Genomic DNA, 17,395 nt, shown 5'->3' on the forward strand with positions numbered 1-17,395 from the left:
TTAAGTGTAATGCATGTAATTAGACTGGGAAGAGTGGCCCAGTGGAAAAGGACCTGTGGGTGTTGGTCACAAGATGCCTGAATATGAGCCAATGTGTGCCCAGATAGCTAAGAAGGCCAACAGCATCCTGGCCTGTATCAGAAACAGTGTGGTCAATAGGATTAGGGAAGAGGTTGTACCATAGTACTTGGCACTGGTGAGGCCACACATTGACTACTAAGTATCTTGGCTCCCTTACTACAAGAAGTATACTGAGGTGCTGGAGGGGATCCTGAGAAGGGCAACAAAGCTGGTGAAGGATCCTGAGAACAAGCCTTAATGAGAAGTGGCTGTGGAAACTGGGATTGTTTTGCATGGAAAAAAGAGGCTGAAGGGACACCTTAATTACCTGAAGGGAGGTTGTAGTGAGGTGGGGTAACAGTCTCCTCTTCCTAGTAATTGATTGGATGAGAGGAAATGGCCTCAAGTTTCAACAGGGGTGGTTTGAATAGCATAGCATAGCACAGCATAGAATACAATACAACACAATACAGTACAATACAATACAACAGAATTAACCAGGTTGGAAGAGACCTTTGAGATCATTGAGTCCAACCTATCATACAACACTATCTAATCAACTAAACCATGCAACCGAGCACCTCATCCAGTCTCTTCCTAAACACCTCCAGTGATGGTGACTCCACCACCTCCCTGGGCAGCACATTCCAATGCCCAATCACTCTTTCTATGAAGAACTTCTTCCTAACATCCAGCCCAAACCTCCCCTGGTGCAGCTTGAGACTGTGTCCTATGCTGGTTGCCTGGCAGAAGAGACCAACCCCCATCTGGCTACAACTTCTCCGCAGGTAGTTGTAGACAGCAATAAGGTCTCCCCTGAGCCTTCTCTTCTCCAGGATAAGCAACCCCAGCTCCCTCAGCCTCTTCCCACAGGGCTTTGCTCCAAACCCCTCCCCAGCTTTGTTGCCCTTCTCTGGACATGTTCCAGCAACTCAACATCTTTCCTAAACTGACGGGGCCAAAACTGGACACAGGACTCAAGGTGTGGCCTAACCAGCGCTGAGTACAGGAGCAGAAATATTGTATTCAATATTTGAGAAAATGTCTTCACTGAAAGGGTTATCAAGCACTGAAATTGGCTGCCCAGGGAAGGGATGAAGTCACAACTGCTGGATATATGTAGAAGGGACACTCAGGGCCATGGCTTAGTGATTCACTTGGAAATGCTAGGTATACAGTTGAACTCAATGTTATTAAAGGTCTTTTCCAATCTAAATAATTTTGTAATTCTGTAACTATATTTTGTTAATCTTTCAACCTGCCTAGATTTATAGCTTACATGACTAAGAGTGCCTCTGAGTGCAAGGCATGGATAGGAATGATCTTATTCTAGGGATTGTGTAATCAGAGTTAAAAACCGTTCCTGCCTCAAAAGAAGGTAGGAAAAGTAAACGGGGAATAATACAGTCAATGCAGCAATGCTAAAAGGTTACCTGGAAACTGGTAGTATTGTCTCAGAGGTGTGATATAAGCTTTGTTCCTCACAGAACAACATCTGACCTGGAGCCTTTGCTCCCAGTTCTAGTCTGTGAGTCAGTACTCTTTCCTTTGTCTGCCTACCAGGTTTACTAGACCAAAAAAAATCATATGTCTTTCTTTGCATAGCCACTTACTGCAGCCCCATTTTCACCCTTACTTATGCAGAGGTGGAGCAGGTCATGTGTGGTCCAATAAGGTTCTGTCTGTCTCCCATTATTTCTTTCAGTAAACAAGATAGCTTAGAGTTTCGCTAGGGTAGCATCACCATCAGCCACAGCAAACGTAGAGAGAATTGGAAGATTTGGGTTACCTTTTGCAGCACAGAGAGCAGTAGACACATGGGTTATCTGTAAGTGGTGACATGAATGTGTAGTACTAGATATGGTTGTATACTGAGCTCTGAAAAATGCATAGTAGGCCATGCATATGGAATATTTGGAGTTGTCATGGTGGCTCAGGGTTCTGTTTTGACTTCTACTAGGAAGAGGATTAGGCAGCCAAAGAGAGGAGAAAGTAAGCAGAAGTGAAGATTCTGTATTAGAATGAATTTGCACTGTGGAAAATGCAGGAAACACAGGTGACACTATGAAAGTTCACTGATACCTGGCTTGGACTTTTTCTCTGGTGGTCCTGCCATATCTTAATCTATGGTCATCTCTGCTTTGCAGTTTCTGTCCCATGGCTTTGAAAGTTACAAGGAGGAAGACCAGTGCTAGCCAAGGACTCGTTTTTACATGTTTCTGCTTCTCTATTAATGCAGCTTTGACAATAAGTTTTTAATGGGTGTAGTTTTAGTGTTTTGTTTAGATCTTTTCTATCAAAGTTAGAAGACCAAAAAATAACAATGCTTACTGATCCTGCTTGTTTGCAGCTGAAACTTCTGGCTTTATGTGAATTCTTTGAGATCCTGAAATTGCACTTTTCTGTGTGATTTGAATGTTCTTGAGCACCTTTAATATATTTTCTTGTATTGGTTAATGAAAAGATCTGTTCAGTGACCATAAGAACTACTGCAATTTCTATTGCTTTTTCCATTAACATTCCCTTTCATTTGGCCTCATTTTGCTTTATAATTTAACACATCCAAGTGCCGGGTTCTGCACATTGGCCACAGCAACCCCATGCAGAGCTACAGGCTGGGGTCAGAGTGGCTGGAGAGCAGTCAGGCTGAGAGGGACCTGGGGGTGCTGGTCGATGGTAGGCTGAACATGAGCCTGCAATGTGCCCAGGCAGCCAGGAAGGCCAATGGCATCCTGGCCTGCATCAGGAACAGTGTGGCCAGCAGGAGCAGGGAGGTCATTCTGCCCCTGTACACTGCACTGGTTAAGCCGCACCTCGAGTCCTGTGTCCAGTTCTGGGCCCTTCAGTTTAGGAAGGATGTTGACTTGCTGGAATGTGTCCAGAGAAGGGCAACAAAGTTGGTGAGGGGCTTGGAGCATAAGCCCTATGAGGAGAGACTGAGGCAGCTGGGGTTGCTTAGCCTGGAGAAGAGATTCAGGGGTGACCTTATTGCTGTCTACAACTACCTGAAGGGAGGTTGTAGTCAGGCAGAGGTTGGTCTCTTCTTCCAGGCAACCAGTACCAGAACAAGAGGACACAGTCTCAGGCTGCATCAGGGGAGGTTTAGGCTGGAGGTTAGGAGGAAGTTTTACACAGAGAGAGTGATTGCCCACTGGAATGGGCTGCCTGAGGAGGTGGTGGGGTTGCCATCGCTGGGGGTGTTCAGGGCGAGGCTTGACAGGATGCTTGGCTGCATGGTTTAGTTGATTAGGTGGTGTTGGATGATAGGTTGGACATGATGATCTTGAAGGTCTCTTCCAACCTGGTTTGTTCTATTCTATTCTATTCTAATACCTGAAGGGATTTTACAAGATGCTGGAGAGGGACTTTCCATAAGGCTGTCTAGAAACAGGACAAGGGAGGGAGAGTAGGGTTAGACTGGATCTCAGGAAGAATTTCTTCAGTACAAGGGTGGTGAGTCTCTGGAACTGGTTGCTCAGGGAAGCCATGGATTTTTCATCTCTGGGGTTGTTCAGGGCCAGACTGGATGTGGCCTTGAGCAGCCGAATCTAGTTCAGAGGTATCCCTGCCCATGGTGGAGAGATTGGAGTAGATGATCTTTAAGGTCCCTTCCAACCTGAGCCATTCTGTGATAATATGACATAATTTCCTTAGTATCAGGAGTGATATATCTAGTGCTTTAAATGGTGGGGCTTTTATCTGTTGCCTGACCTTTTTTCAGGAAGGGACCTGAAACACTATATTTGAAGAGATTTGCTATTATCTGTGTTTAACTGTACATTTACATAGTCTTCTGATATGTAGGTGAAAGGATAGAAAAATTAGTTCCTGTTGCCAGTTTTAATGAAATAATAATATATAAAAATCCTCTTAAGACTACCTTATAAATAGTAGCATTTATTAAATAACATCTGATTTTGAGACTGACCTAATTAATCCCTGCCTGATAGACATTTTAATGATGTAGACGGTACCCTTCTCTATTGCATACTGACAGTGCTGGTTCCTGCTTCAGTTACAAGTCAGTTCAGGGCTGAAACAATGTCAGTGTGCTGACCACCACCAAGTTGACACTGTGCAGAGTCTTGTGATAGATGTACAGAAGATGATCATCATGGCTTGACCTTGGCTGGATCCCAGGTGCTCACCAAAGCTTCTTTATTTCTCCCTCTCCTCAGATGGACCAGGAAGAGAAAAAACCTGAAAAGCTCTTGGGTTGAGATAAGGACAGAAGGAGATCACTTACCAATTGCCATCATGGGCTAAGCAGACTTGACTTGACAAAATTAGTTAAATTTGTTACCAATCAAATCACTGTAGGATAATGAGAAATAAAACCAAATCTTTAAACACTTCCTACCCAACACCTCTCTTTACCTGGGGCTCACCTTTGATCCCATTTTTCTTGGTGTCCTCCCTGCAACAGCACAGGAGAACAGGGCATTAGGGTTGTAGTCAGTTCATCACAAACTAGTCCAACATGTGTCTCTGCCACGGGGTGTACACTATCAGGAATGAATTGCTTAAACACAGATTCCCCACTGGGGTCATTTATCCTGCTAGGACCCTCTTCCACTTCGGGTTTCCCATGGGGTCAGAAACTCCTTTGGATATCTATCTGCTCTGGCTTGGGTTCCTTCATGGGAAGCAGGCAGATGCTACCCTGTGGAACAGCACAGGCAAGAGCATCTCCTTCCCTTCTTTCTTCACTCCCCTTGGTGTCTGCAGAATTGTTTCACTAAAAGATTCTCACTTATTTCTTTGGCTGAAGTTGTGCCAGGGTTTCTAGCACCTTCTTCAGTAAGATATCCCTGAGGCATTACCACCATCACTGAAGGGCTTGGCCTTGGCCAGTAGCATATCCATCTTGGAGCTGCCTGGCACTGCTTTTATTTGACATAGGAGAAGCTTCTACCAGATTCTCACAAAGCCACCCCTGCTTTAGCAGGAGGCATTGAACCAGGTGATTCACATGGGTCCCTTCCAATTCTTAGCATTCTGTGATTATGCAATTCTGTATTAATGAGAGTTCTTTATCTTCATCTCTGTATTAATGTCAGTCTCATTACTGTTCAGAACATTGTCACCACTTTTTGAATTGGGAATTTAATCAATTCCTTTTCTTGAAGCTCTCCAAGTTCCTCCTGTGTTCAGTGCAGAAGCATTTTCTTGGAAATAGAATGACAGACTGTAGAAGATCAAGAGAAACAAAGGCTTCCTTTTTCTGAACACTGTAACTGCCAGTTTCTTTGTCCTGCTGCCGCCTCAATTGTCTCAAAAGATCCAAAGACTCCATGTATTATTCTGGATCATAATTGACTCTGACTTAAGTTCTAAATCTGCTGAGTTGCTGTCAAAGCTGCTGAATCTGGAGCCGATCTGAGGTCTGCTGTTACTCAAAATAAGTCCTGTGGGAAAACGTTGAGGTGAAGAGAGACACCCAAATGGAAGCACACTAAGCCAGATACAAAGACTAATGGGTCTTCTATTCTGTTTCCACAAGAAGATGTCACAGACATTATTTTCTTCAAAAATCAACCTGCAGATTTAAGTCTCAGACAGTGAATGTTAATTTGAGGGCTTTGGGAAATTTTGTTTATTTGTTTCTATAAAGGGCAATCAATTAAAAATTGTTTGTAATGATTGAAGGAAACACATCCTGACTTTCTGAGGCTATGGTATTTAAAAGCTAAGTCAAAGTGGACCTCAATGATTTCCCATTTTATTTTGGGAAAAAAAAAAATCTGCTGACTTAGTTACTTATTTGAAGTCTTGTACCTGAAGATGTACAATGAATCACCCACTTGGAGTTAAATTCATATCTGCATCTATGTTCAGCTAAGTTACAGATCTGGAAATCACCGTTTATAGTTTAGAGACATAGACAATAAGTACTGACAGCGTGGATCTGAGTGAGAATGTTGCTTATTCTCTGCAATGAGCTAATTACTGCTTAAAAATTGATCAAGTTTGCTGAAGTGATCTCTGGTGATTTTCCTTTTTTTTTTTTTTTTTTTCCCTTGCTCTTTATATTCTTTCTTTTTTTTTATTGCAGCAACTGGAAACTGTCACTGCAGGCATCTTTCTGCTTTCCTTCCAGCTTACTGGAAGTTCTTTTCCTTAATGCTACTTTGATAAAGACTCCACTGCTTTAATATATAATTTTCATTGTGACTTTCATTGCTGCAATTAAATGGCTAATTGAACAGTTTGTAATGTGTATGCCTAATTGCTTCTGCAAGAAGTTAACTGTGAAAAGCATAGGAAATTAACACACAAAATGTGGCCTGTGTTGCCTTTAACTGAGCAGATCATTAGAGATTTTGTTTACTTTTCTATTTACAACAATGAAACTCTTGAAGATGTTCTTTCATATTGAATCTTAGATGTCAACTACAGTGTAATATGTCATAGTTCTAAAAACTGCTGAGGGAGCTGGGATTGTTTAGCCTGGAGAGGAGGAGGCTCAGGGCAGACCTTATTGCTGTCTACAACTACCTGGAAGGTGGTTGTAGCCAGAAGGGAGTTGGTCTCTTCTCTCAAGCAAGCAGCACCAGAACAAGAGGACACAGTCTCAAGCTGCGCCAGGGCAAGTTTAGGCTCAAGGTGAGGAGAAAGTTCTTCACTGAGGGAGTTGTTAGCCATTGGAATGTGCTGCCCAAGGAGGTGGTGGAGTCAGCATCCCTGGATGTGTTCAAGAGGGGATTGGACGTGGCACTTGGTGCCATGGTTTAGTCATGAGGTCTGTGGTGACAGGTTGGACTTGATGATCTTTGAGGTCTCTTCCAGCCTTGGTGATTCTGTGATTCTGTGAAATAGAAGTATAGGAAACATAAGCATAGAAAATATGTCTGGGGATTGAGGTCCAGCCTGCAGGAAAAGATGTAAGGCTGCAGTTAATCTTTGCTTTTCGTGATTATCTTTCAAAAAATATATTTAAAAAAATTTTGGTTTTGTTTGTTTGTATTTAAAAAAATAGGGCAAAACTATTACTGGCATCTAAAAATACCCCAAAGTGTTTCTCACATTCTCACAGAATAAATAGAAGTTTAATCTGTCTTTGCAATATACTATAATAGAACAGCTTTTAAGTAAAACAAAAACAAAACACCAAACAGTAAAGTACTGACAGAAGGATGTTTCCAATTGTTCCCTGGACTCTGTACCAAGTGAAATGGATTGCAACAAAATGTAAGATCAAATCTAACAGAAACTTAGAAAAATACAAACTTCTCAAGTGTATCTTCAGAATTGCCATGGTTGCTGGGTTTTGGTATATTTTTTTTAATAAGGGCTCAATAATATTTTTCTTATTATGAGACTAATGTAATCATTATTTTATCATACAAATGATATTCATGACAGAGCTAGAGCACAATGATGCCATAACATGAATGGAGGAAGAAACTTGCCTGTTTGTTTTAAAACTATTAATTTAGAAGTAGATACTGCTGACCAACAACCACAAAAAAAAAAAAAAAAGAACAAAACAATATGTTGTCCTTACCAAGAGGTGTGGGGAAATGGTGCAGTTGGCAAATCTCTGTTTTCAGGAAACTAGGGTTGTAATTGTGTTCTCTGAACACTTTCCCACTTACTTGTCATCCCAGTATGAAAACCAAACAGCTTATTTGAGCAGTCTCTGTTGACTAATACAGTACTGCTCTTACAAAGGAACATTTGTAGCATTGACCTTCTCCATATTTAAACTACTTATCCTTCCCTATTTCATTATGACTTGTGATATTTACCTCTTTCATCTTTCTAAATCATACTCACTTCCCTTCTATAGCCCTGATTACAAGTCCTACACATTTTTTCACCTGATCTTGTTATTTTTTTACTGGTTTTGTAGTTGATGTTAATGACACAGGCAAATTTTCTTCATCTTTCTGTAACTGAGCGCTGACCTGAGGAGGTGCCTGTGTTTGTTATGATCTGCAAGTCACAAGGACACAGTCTCAAGCAGCACCAGGGGAGGTTCAGACTGGATGTTAGGAAGAAATTCTATACAGAGAGAGTGATTGCCCATTGGAATGGGCTGCCTGGGGAGGTGATGGAGTCACCATCATTGGAGGTGTTTAGGAGGAGACTTGATAGGTTGCTTGGTTGCATGGTTTAGTTGATTAGATGGTGTTGGATGATGGGTTGGATGTGGTGATCTTGAAGGTCTCTTCCAACCTGGTCTATTCTATTCTATTCTATTCTATTCTGTTCTGTTCTGTTCTGTTCTAAGTCTGTATTGTACTGTTCTTGCACAATTTCATCAGACTAAACAGTGATATTTCAAAGTCCATATAGGTGTCTTTCTTTCTGTTTCATATACATGTTCTATGAGCTTTTGGTTTACCAAAATTACTCGTATTTGAATCTTTGCCTCCTCCATTAACTTTAAATCCTTTTTCCACACAGGATTTAACAATTCTGAACGCATGTGTGACAAAGAGTTTATCATACGCAGAGCAGCCACGAATCGTGTCCTAAATGTCTTGCGCCACTGGGTCTCCAAGCATTCTCAGGTACTCCTCTGTTGCACCCTTCTCCTCTCCATCTGTAATATATCTATGTTCTCCCGGCAGTCAGTGATGCTGTATAATGCTGCCAGAGGTCAACGGCCTGAAAAGTCAGTGCTGCAAAGATAACACAGAAAACTATCTTATAAAACCACACTTTTAACCAAGTAAAGAATGCTTCGTCTAGCCTTGCAAAGCTCTGCTGACAATATCCAGTTACAATAGTTTTACTGTGACATTATGAGTGCTTTACTGTTACATTATGAATGCTTTACTGTTGTAATTTGTGTTGAAATATCAGGATGGAATGTATCTTTCAGGTCATCAGTGTTCACGTTACAGGCATCTTGGTTAAATTACTCTGACTGTATTAAAATCCTTGTGTTTGCATACAGATATATGGAAGGAGTTGCCAGTCTGTTACGTTGGTCACTCTACAACTATAATAGTACCATGAGTCTGTGGCACAATCATAAAACTGTGTTGACAGAGATTAGGAAAAAAGAAGTCTGAGGAGCTACAATTTTGTAGATAGAAATGTCATTTAAGCTGCCTGATGAGACAAGTGATGAAATACTTTGGTGTCCATGTAGAAGACTATCAGGCAGGTTATTGAAAGAAAAAGAAAGAGGAAGGGAGAGGTGGAGAGATGAAGGGATGGGAGGAAGGGAGGAAGAAAGGAATGTTGGGGGGATGAGGAGGAGTGAGAGTACTTTGGAAGCAAGTAAAAGATTTTTGTGTGCCTTGGAAAGATGGTACTTCATGGCAATTATAGACTGCTCTGTCATTACATGCTAATAATCAAGAACACTAGATTTTAAAAGGTTTTATTACAGAGTTAAATGCAGCAATATCAAACTGCCCTATGACAAATTCAATTTCCTTTTTCCCATTTAATGGGTTTAATGTTCATAGAGGTTAAGTTTTCTGGAGAACAAAGTTAGTAAGAAGTGTGTTAAGTGGAAAAATTGGTAACGTCTGAAAAGCTGAACACCCTAGAAGATATTAATAAAACCTCTCTTGTTATCATGGGAATGATTAAACATTTTGAGTTATTGAAAAAAACACACATATGTGCACCAAGTTTTCTTTGACTTTATGCACAGACTGCGTCCCTGACACAGTTTGTAGTAACTAACTGCTATGAGTTGAGTTACCCTTCTGTAGTAATTAAAAGATGGCTAATTAATGTGATTGTGACAATGTAAGGGATCAGCATAATGTCTGCATTAAGCAACTGCCTACAACTAGTTAGACTGAAGTTTGATAGATGATGGATTGAGTTCTGATGATTATCATCACCATAAAGTAACTGTGAAGAGTCAATATACTTTCTCTCCTTAAACATGTGTTCTCCATTTCCATTTCACAGATACCCATAATATGCAAAAACGCAATTCTGTGCTAAATGCTTCTGCACTTACTTTTGCACAGTGTTTACAGTTAGTGTTCTTTTAAAAATATTAAGAGGACAAAGCTAATGAGTCATAGTTCAGCAGTGTGTGCTTTTGAAATGGAAGCTATTACCTGCCTACCTCCTTAGTCCTTCTTGCCTTTCATTGTTTTCCACAGAAAGGGTGGCAGATTTTTATTTTGTGTTTCTCTTCATCCAGTATTCCAATGCAGGAAACATTCTAAAATGCAAGGGCTTTGGCACTGAAAGTAACAAAGACCAGCACAACAGAGCAGATAGTCACCATTTTGTGTTGTTTACGTGTGAGACTAGGGAGAGAAACAGGACTGAAGACCTTAGCAAACCAGAAATCACTAACTAGTTTCTGCCAAGAATATATGGGACAGAACTGCTTTAAGGAAGACAAGTGAAGAATTACTGTCTGGCCAAATAGTATAAAATGTTGGCAGTGAAGACATATAGTCCTGGGAGAGCAGTAGCTCAAAGCCTTGTTTTACAGTAACAGCACAAACTGCAAGCCAGAGAACCCTTTTCCACCAGTGCCTGGTGGAGAAATGCTTATTAGATTTCTGCAATGACAAAACAATGTAAAAGTGTTAAAATTCAATGAGATCAACAGATCTGCCAAAAAACTTTATTACATTTTAAGGCTTGTACATCATTCTGTTGCCACTTAGTGCATGTGAGACATCCTTCACCTTCATCAGTAGCCAAGGGCAGGTTTTACTATCTTAAAAAGCAAGCAAGCCAGCAAGCAAACAAATGAGTTAACAAAACAGGTTGATACTCACAAAGGTAAATGTGCAATTCAGTATGTTTTACTGATATTGTTTTCTTTCCACTTGGCTTTGAATTTGTTTTTGCTGCAAAAACTCCCATCACCAAATACATAATTCCTGTCCTCCGTGGGAAAAGCTTCTCTCACTGTCTGATAGACTGTTCTCTCTGTGTTGTACTTAAGATCCTTGTGGTCATTACTAGCCTGCACCTCAGTAAAAGGTAACCTACTGTGCACATTTTTTTTCTGCCAAAATGCCATTTGATTACTGGGTAAACTGTAATGGGTAAACTGTAGGGCTTCTGTTAGCTCTCTTTTTAGGGTATGAGATGCTACAGACACACTTAGTGTTTCAACATGTAAATTACTCTGCAGCATAACTAACCCAGTTTTGGTGCTTTCTGGCCCACCAGTGACAGCCAACTCACTACAAGTTTTTTTTGTCTACCTTGAGTATTGTACTGATTTATTGTGCTCTAATGCTCAGAGCACATGAGGTGCTGCACTGTCCCAGGAGAGTCTGCTATGCACTGTGTGCAACTTAAGACACCAGTGTACAGCTGCCTGTAAAACCTGCTCTCACTGAGTTATCCCTCGCCCTCCATCCCTCCCTCTGGATCCCTTTGGCTTGCTTCAGTGCGCTGCTCTCAAGCACATAATAAGATGGGTCACGGTTAGTGCATGACCTGAGGGATAGAGAAATTATCCAAATGGTTCAGAGACTTGTGTTTCCTAACTTTTCTCTAGCAAATCCTTGGCCTTGGTTTGTGTTTGGAGGGTCTTTCCTCTGCTGGGTTATGGAAGTAATTAGCTTCCTACAGTATCTTGCAACTGTGTCAAAGCCAGAGTCATGGATGGTTTAGCACTGCTTTTTTTAAAAGCATGTGTTTTCAAAAGTTTCTTTGAGTGTGGACAGTACTTACTATGCAAACTTGTCTGTGGCCAGAAAACAGAATCATTAAAATTAGCAATCCAGCCCAGGCAGTGAGAACATGCTTTCAAAAAGCGATTTTGTTACTTGAAATAATATTAAACAACACTTTAGGAAAGGATTCATGATTTTTGAAGGAGCCTCACTTAAATTCCAAGTAAATACGTAGTGCCAGTGCCAGATTTGAAGCCCTTTCAGGAGAACAGAAGGAACTAATTAATGTTCCCAGGAGCTCCCAAAGCACAGATGAAAATTTGGAAATAAACATCCTCACATGATGTCACACACACTTTTTCATTTTACCACACTCAAACCTCTGTTGCTCATCAGCCAAAGCCAGCACAGCATGAAAGGTGGCCTATTTAGATTTCCCAGTGTTGGGGTATTTTTACATTAGGGTTCTTCTCATTCCCTATCCCTTCTCCTTTTTGCCCAACTCTTCTCTATCTATTTTATTTAGCCACCTACAAGCCAACAGAACTTTCTTTTCCTTTTTTTTTTTTTTCCAAAATAAGAGGAGAATGTTCATGTTTACCCTTTATTTTTTAATGTCATTCAGAGGAACAGTGTAGGTTTCTCCTGCTGTAAACAATGAGAACACAAATGATGAGGCAGACAGCCATTGCGAAGAAAGTAGTGTTGATAGGAACAGAAAGGGATCATGAGGATAAAACTTCCCCTGGCCCCTGCAGAGATGGAAAAATAGGAAGGGAAAAAGAGGGAAATTATTTTCATTATCCTACTGAGGTCTTGCAGCCTCATCTTCTTTGTTTAACAATACTTTTTTGTCTTTTATCTAAAAATTTCGTGTTACAAAACCAAGTTTTTTCTGCTTCTGTGGTAAGCAGATTGACATGGAGCTTGTCCAAGGAGAAAATTTTGCATCTGTTGAAGAAAGAGAGGATGGCTTCTCCAGACTTCACAGTTTTGAATGACATCTGGGTGCTTATTCCTGCTGGCTTCTTTGAAAATCTCAGCTGGAATGAATTGGCAAATCTTGACTCTTACAAACTAGATGGCTTCCAGACAGTGTCAGTGAGTTATTAAGTTATCACAAGACTAATGGGAGCCTACTATGGCTTGAATTTTAAGAGTATAAGTCATGTTCTCTTGCTTGGTGCCTGTCTTACTCCAGCTGTGAAATAATCTACTGTAAGTCATTTTCTTGCTCATATCAATGAAGATTTGTTGGGTTTTCAACAGAAGACTGTACAGATGTAGAGATCATGGAGGACACCTGCATGCAAAGAATTTTTCAAACAAAGACTAATTCAGTTAGTTAAAAACAGTTTCAGTGCACACAGATTGGCTGATTCCATTTTGCACATTGCAATAAAAAAATCTGATAAAAATCCCTTTATATTATCCCCACTTGGCTTATTAATATGAAATTAATATGATGCCTGGCTAAATTAAAATAAATGTATTTTAGAAACATGAACACATTACACTTATGCCACACTCCTTGTATGATAGCAAGATGATTTGTGTTTTAACTACATTCCAAATAAGCCCCTAGGATCTATGGCCTCTGCATTTAAGCATCAAAGACACTTCTGAGGTTCTTTCTGAAACAGACTTCAAGACACAGAATTGTGAATTAAAGCAACAGAGGGGTTATGTTAGAGATAGGCAGAGCAAGGGAACCCTGAGTGAGCCTTCCAGCATGCCATTGGTCACATAGTGAAGAAATCTGGCTTCCATATATTTATGCCCTTTGCAAAATACAGTTATGCATTGAATAGTAATGCATTTAATTGCTGCTATGCTCAGTTCCAATGTCACAGAAGTGTAAGGGTTTGCTATACCATGACCCTTTAAGGAATGGGAGTCACCCCAAGAATGATAGCCAGGCTTGCAGTCAGTCAAACTAATTAGCAGTGCTCTGCACTCACTTCTGCTGGAGTCTGACATGTCTTTCTTCACTGAGGTCTTTCACTGAGGTCTTGCATCCCAGAACTTAGAGGCAGAGATGTCACATTTCTTATCTGTTCTGGGTGCTTTAATCTGACACTACACAATAGCTATATTCTTCTTTTCAAGTTTGGGGAGGCTTGGGGGGGTTTGGGAGGGTTGTGTTTTTTGGTGGGTTTTTTTTTGGTTGGTAGGTTGGTTTGTTATTTGTTGGGTTTGTATTTGTTGGTGTTTTTTTTCACTGCAGAGTTACATAGTGCTTGGATAAGGAGATGTTTGTATTGTATGCGCTGAGCATCATTCACTCATGTTATTAACATAGCATGATCATATTCCATCAGGAATGAAAGGCTAATTCTGATAATATAGAATAATGACTGTCTTTTGGCACTTGAAACTGATTAGAAGGCAAAGCTGTTGTCCTTTGCTTACTTTTTGAAGTAAAGCAACTTACTTCAAACCCAGGGATTAATTTTCCCAATAACCAGTTATAACATCTTTTATCTCTGCCTTCCACATATGCAACTGTTTTGTTGCAGAACTGATAAACATTTCCCTCCTCACAGTTGTATGTGATAGTTGAAGTGTGTTTTTAAGCTGGAAAATTCAGTGTTGCTGTAGAGGTCTGGAAAACACTGAAATAACTTGAGTTAACTCTGATAGAGTTTGATCTGCTCCATACAAGTTTAAGAGCCACTCTACTCATGCCATCAAAACAATCATCTGTTCACACTTTGTCATGAGACTAATACCTTTTAAAATTGTGGATCAAACCCCATCTATTTTAAAATATTCCAAATTCTTTGTAAATAATCTTTCAGTAGGTCTCTTTCTCCTCCTTCCCCATCCTTCCTTCCCTCCAGTGTTCTTTCTAGTCCTTTCCACTGATGTCCACAAACATAAATTAGATTCTCAAGTTTTAGCTTCCCTTCATTTGTTTTGGGTATTCAATATTTTCTCACAGTGTTTAAATGAGGAAAGTTTGCTCTCACTTAAGAAGATTTAAGGAAAGGGGAGAAGAATCTTTTGGGTTTTCACTGAGCCCGGTGCCAAAACTTGGAAACTATAGTCACTGTATAAACCAATGACAATAAAGCTATACATTTGCAGTAGTACCTCACTAGCATAACTCTGTTTTCTTTTTCTTGCTTTCTGCTGCTTCTGCTGCAATGTCTTTTCTTCTGGCCACTGATTCCAAATCCATAATCCTCTGTTGTGTTTTTTAAGTCAGCTGGAATAGTTTGCTTCTGAAGCAGCTTTCCTAGCTCTCTCTGGCAAGGAAGTGTGCTTTCACTTTATAAAGAGAACATTGCAGTCTTATCCTGTGCGTGGTGGAGATCAACAGACTTGTTATGAGTCTACTTAAAATGTAATCACGCTGATTTTGATGCTCTGTAGCTATAAAGGAGGCTTTTGCTTTCAGAGTGCAGGTGGATGACAGTAAAATTAATACACGTCTCTCTGTTGCTGAAGTCTTCTGCTGGAAGCTTCCTTAAGTGGTGCTGAACTTGGTGCAAAGTGCTTTTGATTGGTTAGGAACTTCAGGCATCCTATTCTTATCCTAGGTGACTCCAGGGCAGACCTCCCACTTAACTCATCAGCTGTCATTTTTCCTTATCTGCACATTTCATAAGTGGTTTTGCAGTATAAATATTAAATAAATTGGGAAGAAATATGCTTTGCTATTACTGACAGAATTGACTTGAAAATTAAAGTTTACATTTTGCTTGAAAATCTTAGTTAATATCTCTGCTTAAATAAAGTGAACATCTAAATAAGACCCATAAATCCTTAGGCTACTGAGGACTTTAAAATATCTTAGGGGTATATGGTCTCCCATGATGGATTAGACCACTGCTAAACTGAAGTGTGCCTACTGCAAGATTAAGTGGCTCTTGTCTGACCATCTTTATTCCTTCTGTGAGAGGTAAATTTCAACTAAAAGTCTCTTTTAACCTTGGAGTTATCTAACACATACAGCAATTTAAATGTAACCAGTATAATGGGTTTCCTTAGCCTCACCAGCCTTCACTGCTGTGGACAGTGGCAGAGGCTTGTTCAAAGCCATTCCAATGCATGGAAGAAATAGTGAAATGTATTAACACGTGATACAACAGATAAAAATGACATAAAAGTGGTGCCAAATGAGAGAGAGAGATTATGTAGTTGTGCACAAGATATCTGGATGGCTACATGTAGCTGTATGTCTGCCTGTACTGCATATAGATTTTTTATACCGTGAAGTTTCATCCAAAGCCTGTGCTACAGAAATTAACAATAGACCTACTTCCTAGCCACAAATACAAGTTTCCCCTCTGATTCCAGGACTCTCTTGTGGAGAGTTCACGCAGCAAATGTGTTTTGCTGCTAACATACAATGTATTAATTCTCTTTACTTACAAGCATTAGTTTGTAAGCTTATAAAAACTGGAAATGCTTTGGTCATGTTGACTCTGCTATTCATACGTAGGGCTTCTGCATCCTGTTCATAAATGCAATAACTTTTTAATATCTGTCCTTTTTTTTTTTTTTTGTCATAAATTTATCAGCAACACAACATGCCTTCTTGAGGTTAAAAAAATACTGTGTAATGAAAATAAACAACTAATTATGGTTTGAAAAATACACTTGGAGATAAAATCCTGATCATGTTTTTTGTGATCTGTTGATTTACAGTGGCAGGTAGAGAATTTAACCCTACATGTAAATGGAGATGCTAGGTTTGTCAGCTCCTGGGTAACCTTTCTGTTCATTTACGGTATTTTTGTAGTGCAGCCAGCAAAGACATCCATCTTATTTTATGCAGTGCCCACCACTGACCTATTAATTACATTGTTTGCTTAAGCTTGTGCAGTCTCAGGGTTTCTCTTGTACTAAATTTTGATAGTTACATATTCTGAATGGTTCTCTTCTTAAAATAACTGGAGAGAAGAGTTGTCTTGTGTAATTTAATTGCATTCATTATGCCTCCACTAATTATTTCGACACCCTAAAAATAAATAAATAAATAAATCAGCCTTCTTTTGCAAACAGGCTAGAGCAGGTCTGAAAGGAAGAATTTGGGAACTTGGGGCAATGACTATAGAAACCATATGTTATAAAACAAACACAATGCAGTATCTAGAAGTACTTTTCTTTGTGTTTCGAGGTAGGTATCTGATACTCCATCCAAAGTCTAATACTGCACAGCTCTTGCTCTCTTCTCCCAGGCAACCAGCACCAGAACAAGAGGACACAGTCTCAAGCTGTGCCAGAGGAGGTTTAGGCTGGAGGTTAGGAAGAAGTTCTTCACAGAGTGATTGGCCATTGGAATGGGCTGCCCAGGGAGGTGGTAGAGTCACCATACTGGAGGTGTTTAAGAAGAGACTGGATGAGGCACTTGTTGCCATGGTTTAGTTGGTTTGATGGTGTTGGGTGATAGGTTGGACTCGATGATCTTGAAGATCTTTTCCAACCTGGTTAATTCTATTCTATTCTATTCTATTCTATTCTATTCTATTCTATTCTATTCTATTCTATCCTATCCTATCCTATCCTATCCTATCCTATCCTATCCTATCCTATCCTATCCTATCCTATTCTTGTTTGCTAGCATCCTCAAATGTGGAAATAACACAAAAAGCTAATTGGCTTCAAAATGTGAAGTAGGTATGATCAAGATGTGAAGACTTGGAGAATGAAAAGGGGATGCATGTAACAGGAGGACCATGCCCAGAGCCTTGCTGCCAGGTCACAGCTGGGTATTTTCAAGTGCTGACATTTTGAGCAATAGGTTTTCTCCAAAA

General features: G+C 40.0%; 1 protein-coding gene across 1 annotated transcript in view; it reads left to right on the forward strand.

Moving 5' to 3' along the window:
- Positions 1-17,395, forward strand: part of RASGRF2 (Ras protein specific guanine nucleotide releasing factor 2) — a 156,465-nt gene that overhangs the window by 115,503 nt on the left and 23,567 nt on the right. Inside the window, exon 18 of the mRNA XM_054178630.1 lies at positions 8,473-8,579. Coding sequence (XP_054034605.1) covers positions 8,473-8,579 — 107 coding nt within the window. The remainder of the gene's footprint in view (positions 1-8,472; positions 8,580-17,395) is intronic.

This window comes from Dryobates pubescens, chromosome Z, assembly GCF_014839835.1.
Source record: "Dryobates pubescens isolate bDryPub1 chromosome Z, bDryPub1.pri, whole genome shotgun sequence".
Classification (NCBI taxonomy): domain Eukaryota; kingdom Metazoa; phylum Chordata; class Aves; order Piciformes; family Picidae; genus Dryobates; species Dryobates pubescens.